General features: G+C 42.6%; 1 protein-coding gene across 1 annotated transcript; it reads right to left on the bottom strand.

Annotated features, from left to right (window-relative positions):
- Positions 1-519: 519 nt before the first annotated feature.
- On the bottom strand, positions 520-7,034 carry myoz2a (myozenin 2a). The gene is made up of 6 exons (XM_083678357.1): positions 6,940-7,034; positions 5,967-6,056; positions 5,081-5,247; positions 3,890-4,034; positions 1,525-1,708; positions 520-1,042 (listed from the first exon to the last, which is right to left on the bottom strand). Exons 2-6 carry the CDS (start codon positions 6,046-6,048, stop codon positions 802-804), a joined length of 819 nt encoding a protein of 272 aa, XP_083534483.1. The 5' UTR covers positions 6,049-6,056; positions 6,940-7,034; the 3' UTR covers positions 520-801.
- Between the last annotated feature and the right edge of the window lie 3,176 nt (positions 7,035-10,210).

Raw genomic sequence — 10,210 nt, 5'->3', positions numbered from 1 at the left:
TCGGTGGTATGATGGGAGAGGCTACAGTGTAGCTTAAAGTTGAGAGACGCATCAGTCATCTTGTTCGCGTCAGTGAAGCAGATTTGATTTGTCAGCCCAGGCTGTGTAACCTTGAGGCATGTTATAGCTGCACTCATGTATCTACAGTAGGAATCTCATAGGATGTGAACAGTGATGTGTTTACATTAGAGTACACAGGTGCGGTGTCATGCAGCTCAGTGCTATCACTCTAGATGAAGCAAAGACACTCACTCTAGAACGAGCAAAGACACTCACTGCACAGTTATTCATGCATTACTTATGGAACTTTAAAGAGATTTGTGTCACTATCAATTAGGAGCAGAAGGATATGTGCATGAGTCATTTTGTAAAACAAAAGAAAGGAAATTGGAGCTCAAACTCACTCAAGAAAAACTATAATGACAACATTGTGCTTTATACAATTGTACTCACTTTATAAACAACTAAAACCAATAATGCAATACGTGTTATAATAATTTCTATTATACACATTCATTTACAGTATGCAAATATCCTATACTGTAGTAGTAACTCTAGCTAGTGTATACTAGCTGGTTGATTTATTTTGAGTGCAGTTTAAAGATAGTAGAGTACATTTGGGCTTGGACAGATTGGCCAAGCGGAGAAAGTTGGTTTCTGCCACAAAAGTAGCTAACTTGCCCTGGTAGAAAACCATTGTGAGCTTTCTCAGGCTCTGACCCTGTTCTGACCTAACCCTGACCTACAAGGACCTTGGGTAGCAACCAGACAGCATCTCAGAAGACTGAACCAGCCAGAAGTTCAAAGGTCATCTGATTCTGGGATAAACATAGGCTCCAGGGTAACTGTGGGGAGATTGAGGGGGGCGCCAACTGACACCCAGCCCACGGCCGCTCTGTTGAATGTGGGCCGCTTTACCGCAGTGTCTTCCTGGAGCTCAGGGTACTCTGGAAGGGCAGCGGCAGGACTGAGGTCCACCTCTGGGGCCTTGAATGGGGATGGTCTTGAGGACTTGTTGAAGCCGCCAAATGGGGTTGCCACCCTGGAGGTGTTGGATTGACAACATTAATATAAGCCATCATCCACTAATGAGACAGAGAGAAGTAACAGTTACACTGAGTCATCTCTTCAAAGGGCAGCTAAACCCTTTGACTGGAGGACATGTTCTGCCACAAAAGTTAACAGATACATGGTGATGTTTACTGTATAATGTGACTTTCAGTACATAAAGGACAGTAAAGTCAGTGTATTTATAGTCTTCTTGGTAATCCAGTACTTTATTAATTTTATTAACAAAACACATTGGATATAAACAAACTTTCAAAGACCCTCTTTCATATAAACATTTTAAATAAATAACAATCCATGCAACTCTGGAAACAAAATCAAATACAGGACACAGAAACAAACATATCTTTCAGCAGGGACTTTCATCAGAGAGATTGTGCAAATACATCAATCATAGAATGAAATATGATGAATTTAATGTTTAATGTGAAACCTTCTCAGCCTGATCATCCCTACCTGTTGAAGCTCTTGTACCCTGGTGCCTCAGACTGGGGCTCTGGTTCTGGCATGTGAGTGATGAGGGTACCGGCCAGGGTGGGGTCGTTGATGATGGCTTGGTCCCAGGGAGAGTAGTAGGACCTGGGGACACATGTGCTGTTGAACTTCTCTGGTGGGATGTCTTTCAGAGGCCCCCCGTAACCTATGGTAACACAGAGGTACTTTAGTGTAAGGCCCTGGGAACTCTCCAACATTGGACAGAGAGAGAGAGGGAGAGCATGAGAGAGAAAGAATGTGTTTGAAGGAAGTGAGAGGGACAACTGCATAATAGAGGGAGATTAAACAAGGGAAAATGTGAAATTAATATGGCCTCATCAACCTGAGAGGTATCTCCTGGCTCAAGGATCACCAACCAGCCTGCTTTTACCATAAGACCCCAACACTTGTGTTTAGTGTGTCCATCACAAACACCCACATAACCCCTATGTAAGGTTATCACAGCACTAAAGGGGATCCCCTTAATGCCTCTCGGGAAAAATATGGTAAAAATTCATAGTAAGCTAACACTAAGGAGCACTTACTGTGTGTGCATCAGTGATGGGGAAGACCTATCCAAAGGAGTATCCTTCAAAACCAGTGTGCTTTCTCTCTGCCCTGAGGAGGAAACGGAAGAGGCCACACCGCAGGCCCCAGGGAAAGATCCCTTTTTTAGGTTTCCTTCACAATTACACAAGATACTGGAAGAGATTTTCTTGGACCACAGAATATTCTCATGTGGTTGTGCATTTGACCATTCTCGGTATTGGAAATCTACTCTGACTGCCGCACTAGGAGACACTCAAGGTTGGAGGTATGAATGGAGATTCCTTTATACAGTAAGTGACAGATATTGCCTAAGGCTTGAAAAGAGGACAAGGATAGACAAAGAGGGCTAGACTGTGTGTTTGAATGTTGGGTCAACTCATGTTCCCATCATCACTTAGTCACCTCAGACTCCAGAAAACCAGAGGAATGAGATCCTTCCTTCCAACTCCATGACCTAACACTCATCGGTAAATTTACTGTAGCTGCCTTTTATATGCAGCAAGCTTCACATTTAACAAGCCATATTAGACACAAAAAGTATAACACCTGGTTCTATCACTAAGCTATTTCAAGAGACATTACACATGCTATCCAATACCCTCTGACCCCATTTTTGTCTCTACTGTAATTGCCATGTCCACTGATCTCCCTCTCAAGGTGGTGTGGTGGCCAGTCATAAGTCCCAGAAATAGCAACGCATACTGTGTCCATGTGCTCATCCTCTAATAGGTCTCCAAGTTGTGTTGAGTGTGCTGGATCAGGGTAAACGCGATCTGAGCGCCACTGATGCAGTGGAGACTGGTGGAGGTAGGAATCAGAGGACGGGCTCATTGTAATGCATGGAATGGAATGAGGAATGGTATCAAACACATGTACACGTTCTGCCTCCACCAGCCTCCCCTGCACTGATGGTACAGTATCAGAGACAGTAGCACACACAAGAAATACTCATCATGCTTCCTGTGGGGGAACTGGACTATAATAAAAACATTATCCACAGCCACTTGTGAAAAAGGAGGTGAAGGGGGATTATGAGGGAGGGAGAGAGAGAGAGGGGGGGGTAGTGAGAGAGATAGAGAGAGATTGACTGAGGAAGGACAGATCCAGGAGATTCCATACAAGGATAACATGTTTTCCCACATGAGGTGAAGGAGGCAAGTTCAAAACAAGCAATATAACTTTTTTTAAATAATGATGCTATCCCCATGCCTGATTTTATCATCATCCATCAGGACCCATACAGATATGACATAATGTACAGTACATGACTGGAAATCTAGCCAAGTCTAACCCAGCACTGTAGATGGGGGCGGCAGGTGGCCTAGAGGTTGGAGAGGCTGGCCAGCAATCGGGAGGTTGCTGGTTCGATCCCTAGGAGGGAGCTGGATGTGAGCTGGTAACTGGAAGGTTGCTCCCACCACTGCTGTTGTGCCCTTGAGCAAGGCACTTAACCCCTAACTCTGGCTCCAGCGGTGCCGAATATGGCTGCCCTGTGCCCAGAGCTCTGTTCTCCCTTGGGTGTGTGTGTGTGTGTGTGTTGTCTTGGGAGGGGTGTGCACGTGTCAAATTCCTACAATTGATGAGAATTGATTGCATGTCCAAATAAAGAGTCTTCTTCTTCTTCTTCTAGATGGTTTCCTTAATTTCAAACAGTTATTACTGGAGCAGTTTGCTGAATGTTTCTGACCAATCACTAATATCCAGGCTACTGAGTGAAGGGGTCAACAGGGGTCATTAGGTTAAAGAGAGGTCATGAGGGGTCCCGCCTCAGTGGTTGTGTTGCAGTAATGGCACCCACCTGGGGCGATATTTTCTGGGTTTGCTGCAGTTCTGGGGTCGGGTGTGTTGGGGGGTGTTTTAGGCGACTGGTCCACACCCAAGTTCTTCTCGTCACTTTTGGTTTCCGTGGTTTCGTCACTCTCAGCTTGAAGAGAGACTCCGTTCTAAAGGTGATAAACAAAAAGAAAACGAGAGAGGTTAATGTCTACAGTATGTAGTGCCTTAACATGAACAGGCTTGAATGTCTTCTGCTGTAGACAGGTCCATAGTGAGTAGCTTTCCTCCTACCAATGATATTTGGAATGATTTACTCTAGGACTTCCTCAGGAAATGTTTACAACTTGAAACAACATTTCCCCTTTTCCCCTGACGTTAAAGTGTAGGGAAAGCTTCCAATCACTTCAGACTCAGATTCAGATTCAGTGTCAACAACCTGCATTTGTATACATTCAAATTGTCTCAAACAGTTATCATAGCAATGAGGAATAACTAAATAAGGAATAGACAAAAAATCTGAACAAACTGGGCCAATATGATTATTTTCAATTTGAGTTAAAGCTGAAAGTGAAACACCCCATATATGGCTACACCATAGGGCCAACTGCTCAGCTACTGTAAGTATGAGTGGGAGGAGAAAATAAGAGCTTGGCAAACTGCCTATCGAAACACAATGCATACAAATGGGGCTTCTGAAGGCTGTTGTAAGAATCTCACACCTACTGTGTCCCAGTCCTAGGCAGCAGTCTCATAAGCATTTCAAGTGTTTACTTGCTTTATCATGAAGTGATGTATTGTGTTACTCAAGTGTTACTCTTCCGCTTCATAAACCCTTCCAAACAGTACAAAGGGAGACCCAGCAATGAAGTGAGTTCCCATAAGTAATTGATGGTAGAGAAAATAAAGACCCTGAGCACCGTCAAGGACTGTTGATAATGGTTTGATTTAACCAAGTGGACATATGTTATGTAGTGGGAATACAGACTCCAAAAGTCATAGGGTCCACCCCATCAAGACCATAGAAAACATCAAAACAAATCCTATATTGTAGATCCTGTTTTTCCCAATATGTCAGTACAGCAGTGTGTGTGTGTGTGTGTGTGTGTGTGTGTGTGTGTGTGTGTGTGTGTGTGTGTGTGTGTATGTGTGTGTGTGTGTGTGTGTGTGTGTGTGTGTGTGTGTGTGTGTGTGACAATGATGGGCTTGTGCTTACATTGATCTGTAGGTTGGTTTCATTCTGGATGCTCTCAAAGGTGTATTTCTCTGAGCGTCTCTGGCGCATCTTGAAGAGACGGGAGCCCCTGTTGGAAGCCAGCGACAGTTCTTCTAGCATGATGTCTTTAGGGGCACTCACCTTCTTCCCAAGGTCCATCTCTGCATCTATAGGCCACACAACAGCTCTGAGAAAGGCTTTGTTTGCCAGTATGGTCATTTACATTTGAATGATTATCTATCACTGTAAACAGTTCCTAACACATATTTTGCTGAGTTCACATTACTGTCAATATGATAAACGATCTTAAAATTATATTTTATTGTCAGTCGCTCATGTTGAACTCCTTTTTGTGGTTATCGCTGCGTGCTAGCTAATGCATGCTGATTATAGAGATGTCATATGCCTATCGAAGAGTGAAAAGCTAGCCTGCCAGAATATCCCTCAGCTGCCAGTAGTCTTCAGGCCCTCTCCCTACCCCAATGAGCAACCCAGTTGTTCCCACCCAGAAATAGCTTGTTCAAAGGACAACGACAAAGGGATTAGTTACTTTGGGCAATAAAACTTATCATTTGCTTATTTATAGAAAGTGTCGTTGAGTGGTGTGGTACTGGCTTATGGATGGTGGGCGAGATGTGTGTGTGTGTGTGTGTGTGTGTGTGTGTGTGTGTGTGTGTGTGTGTGTGGGGGGGGGGGGGTATGAATGCATTTCCATTTGAACACTACTGGGGGGGTGCATGTGTATTTATGTCTGTGCTGTGTTTATGAGTGTTGTCAAGTCAATGTATGAACACATGCTTTTACATCAGAAATGAGAGGGAGTGAAAGTGATAGGGAGAGAAGGTGAGGGCAAGAGATAATATGACTAGAGAGTAGGAACTTATACCTTCGGAGCCCTGAATCTCCCTACAGATGGCTGCTGCCTGGATCTTCCTCTCCCGGGTTGTCATGGTAGAGAACTGTGACATGTCCTCCCCTAGGGGAGCAGAGCATCACCAGAGACATAATGTTTCAGCACACCTTGTAATAGCAAACAACACACAAAAGCAGACAACACAGCACTGTGTGTGCTATCAATTGTTAACATTACACTCCTCTGCCACGCACAAACACCCCCTTGAGCAGGTAGAATTTATTGGAGCCGCCAAAAGGGCAAAGTTAGCACATCCCTTTAAATAACCTTGGGCTGTTAAATGGCAAGCACATGCTCTTCAGACATGGCAACTTGCTTACATGAGAATCAATACAACTGAAATGACCTAAGTGGGTTGAAACAACCGCGGGATGGAATGTGTGATGATGTCACAGCAAGAATAAATGGCAAGCAACAGTCCACACCAATGTAGACATTTTCACATGTTACTGATATTTTGAATATGTCAAGCCAATTTGTTTAATTAAATCCCAAATTAATATATTCCATGATTAGGTGCTCAAAGCAGAGTTGGGTGTGTACAGATTATGCTCCAGAATACTGAATTACTAGTATTATCCATTCGCTTGACCGGAGATCCATTTGTAATCATTGAACATCACAAATTGTCACATCAAATACCTATTACACTTTTTTTTTATGTTACTCAACAATCAAGATGAAATTGAGAAACACAGGTTTTTGGCATATGACAGTGTGCATGAAGTCTTCAGGGGAAATAGCAGATAATAATTGATCTGTAAATTGAGTCTTTCACACTTCAAGTTGTTGTTAGGATGCAAAGACTAGCTTTTAGAGTGACAATAGGGTAGCATTGTCAACTCTCCAGGACTGTTCAGAGCTAACAGGTCTGACATGTCAAGGTCACGTTGTAATCCCAGAGCAAAAGTGGGCACACCTTGGCAGTCACCCTATGACACCTTACCTGTGTCGAGGTCCCTTTGGGCGTCTTAAGTTGTTACTGTATCCTTACAGAGGGAAGGCGAGAGACGAGGAGGTCACTGGATAGTGCGACCAACGCTGCTTCCTGCACTCCCCAACACTGAAGCTGTCGAGGGGTGGGTGGAAAAGGAGGGGAGGGGGTTGGGAGCTTGGGGGGTTGGGGGTGGTGGTGTTGGTGGCTGGCTGACTGGATGGGTAAGTGAGTGAGTGAGTGGGTGGGTGTCTGTGTGTCTGTTGTCATTGGTATGTGGTTCACAGCAAGAGTGACTAAATATAGAGAGCGCTACCACTCCCCTTGCCCCTCTCTCTCTCCTACAGTCCAGTGTCTGTACAGTAGCTTATGTTGGGTGTGGGCATATGCAGTGCTACCAGACAAGCTACCAGACAAGCCACCTTTGCACCTCTCCCACCTGACGCCATCCCATCTCCCAGAGTTCCCTTGGCCCATTCACTACTGATGAGCAAGGCCAAGGCCATTAGGAATGTCTGTACACTTGAGTGCGCACACATACATACACACACATACACACACACACTCACACACACACACACACACACACACACACACACACACACACACACACACACACACACACACACACACACACACACACACACACACTGAACCTTAACCCAAATCCCAGACTGATCCTTCCCATCTATCCTTGTAGGCCTTTGTTGATATCCCTCTGGAGATCAGATAGGCATCAGCTAGATGGCTCCTTCTAACCTACTGATAGGCTGGATGTGAGCCACAAAATGTATCCAGTTATTACTGTACATTCAGTGCTAGGGGAAATAAAATAAGGACCTAGGAGAAGGGGGAAGTGTTAGGATTCAGGATTGGACCCTTGGAGGCAGGAAAGGTATTTGGGAGTTGAGTTTTATCAGGGGCAGAGAAGAGAGAGGGCTGAGTGATGGCCACACCTCAACAAAAGCAGACATTATTTTGCCACTATAAGGTAATCCTGGGAAATGTAAAAATGTTATTTTTTTATCTTTTGTTTGAAATAATTCTGTTTACTGGTATGTTTGCATTGCAATGACAAGGACTTGATGTAGTAATCCAGTGGCTGAACCTATTTTACATCTACATCAAGTGAAATAATATAATTTACTGAAATTGAAAAAGCTTTGAGCTTTTCTGAGGATATTCCCAGTACACCAAATCCACTAGACTATTTTTGGGAACAGAATTAAAACTGCTGAAAGATTCAGAGTATTGTAGAATTCTCTATGCAGTTACTCTCACTTGACCCTGTTTCCTTGTATTAATACAGTATGTGTCCTGTGATCGGATTTGTGAGCAAATAGATTAATTGCTGGCTGTTGCACAAGCTTGCTTCATGGCATAAACCTTTATGAGTAAAGCATTATGTGCTCCAACAGTGGGACAGTACTGTTCTTTTGTCCTATTGCGCCACAGTCCAGCTCCTTTAGGCCCCCCTGCAATTATGTAACCGTCTCCCTGGCAACAAGCCCACCCCACCCCCACCCCCACCTCTGGATATAGAGCGTGTGACTCTGTCAGACTAAACATCAAGCACAGAGCTGCACAGGACGTTAGCAACACATGGCAAGCAGCACATTCCTGCGGAATATACAATATTTTTATGCTAATTCTTAGAACAAAAGTTATGTTCATGAAATAGAAAGAGAGAATAAACAATTAGAAAAATATTATTAGTTGTTGAATCCTTTTTTTATTTTTCAAAATGCCTAATACTAACGTTTTCAATTGAACAATCAACATTAGAGTACCCATTTAGAGTACTAGTTCAAATAGATATGAACTAATAGTTTATACTGCAAGCATTTGAGTAAAAAATAAAATGAACAAAAGTGTTTTTTGTGGTTTCTTCCAATACACTGGGGGTGCTCAACCAAAGACACAAACACAAAAGTCAACAGTGAATTTAATCTATCCTAATTCTAAACTGAATTCTAAACTGATCACTCTGTTATAAAATCACATTACAGCTATCAATGTTCACTCTGTGAGAAAATATGATCAAATCTAGTAACTATTCTTGGAGATGATAATCCAACTGTTCATCCATCACAATCATACACCATAAAAAGGTACTCCAGGATTATGAAAATCCATTGCAAAAGTATGCAACACAGACAAAATGCATATCATGTTGTATGTGCTGTAGTCAACTTGATCCTCATTCTATATGGGCGTATATATATAAGGATGCAATCATTAATTCTACTCTATTCTAAATTTCTCATTAGTGGAAGCAAATTACACAATGTGGGTAATCTATTTTACAAGTCCTAAGTCCAAAACACAACATACATCGTTTACCCTAATATACATGGTGTTGATTGTGTTACATAAGTGTGGATAATTTTTCCAGGTGCCCATGGTAATAATCACAGTAAACTCTCTAGCAGGAGAAAGTATGCCCTGTTAAGGGCTTGATGTCCTCCCTGTAAATCTACCACGTAGATCTCTGCCACATATTAATGTAGTAAATAAAAAGGCAGCCAGCGAAAGAATGAATTAATCTCTTTAAGTGGAGCTTACATAACAACCTATCTGCCCCATGTGCTGAGTTATAGATTTAGCCATTCCCAAAGTTCAAGCTCCTCCTTGCTCTAAATATTCAACTGTTTGCTTTGAATTATTCCACAATAATTTGCCTACATCACATTGATGAATTGAGTTTGACAAGACGAGAGTGCTCTCATACCACAAAAATCTGCATGCTAAGGTTAATTCATTCAGAGTGGAATTTAGTCTAAGTGATCTGGATGAACATTAAACCATACAACCATCAAATGTGAACCTTACTTTTCAAACTAATCTTAATCTTTCATAGCTGTGATCTTACCACCTTGACCACGTGTTGTTGGTTCCTCTTGGTGCCCCACAAACTAATGCCATCATGTAAGGCTGAGATCTAGCTTACCAACACAATATCCTACTACTGTTAAACAATTTCATAATGACTATGCGTTCATTGGCGAGATTGGGTGAACTGTATGATGCAAACATAGCAGTTACAACTCGCAATTCATACAACATACTGTAGATCTGACACGGAAACCTAACCTTAAACGTACATTCATAGCCATCTGCTTTCATTTCTACAAAGCAATCTACATTTATTTCCATACATTCTGCCCATAACAACAGTCTATGCCCATTGCTTAGAAATACTCTCCATTTCATTGACTCTAAATGCTATAATCATCTCACTGATGGATAAAATAAGACCTCGGAACCAAAACGAAGGGTGAAA

Source organism: Argentina silus (assembly GCF_951799395.1).
Source record: "Argentina silus genome assembly, chromosome: 1".
NCBI classification, from domain to species: Eukaryota; Metazoa; Chordata; class Actinopteri; order Argentiniformes; family Argentinidae; genus Argentina; species Argentina silus.
This window is presented reverse-complemented; position numbering and strand designations above follow the sequence as displayed.

Bases quoted from the DNA above. Each gene is read 5' to 3' on its own strand.
- myoz2a (XM_083678357.1), bottom strand. From the start codon at position 6,048: ATGTCACAGTTCTCTACCATGACAACCCGGGAGAGGAAGATCCAGGCA. The intron at 5,248-5,966 runs GTATAAGTTCCT...TGTGGCCTATAG, and splicing joins GGAGATTCAGGGCTCCGAAG to ATGCAGAGATGGACCTTGGG. The intron at 4,035-5,080 runs GTAAGCACAAGC...TATCACCTTTAG, and splicing joins AAACCAACCTACAGATCAAT to AACGGAGTCTCTCTTCAAGC.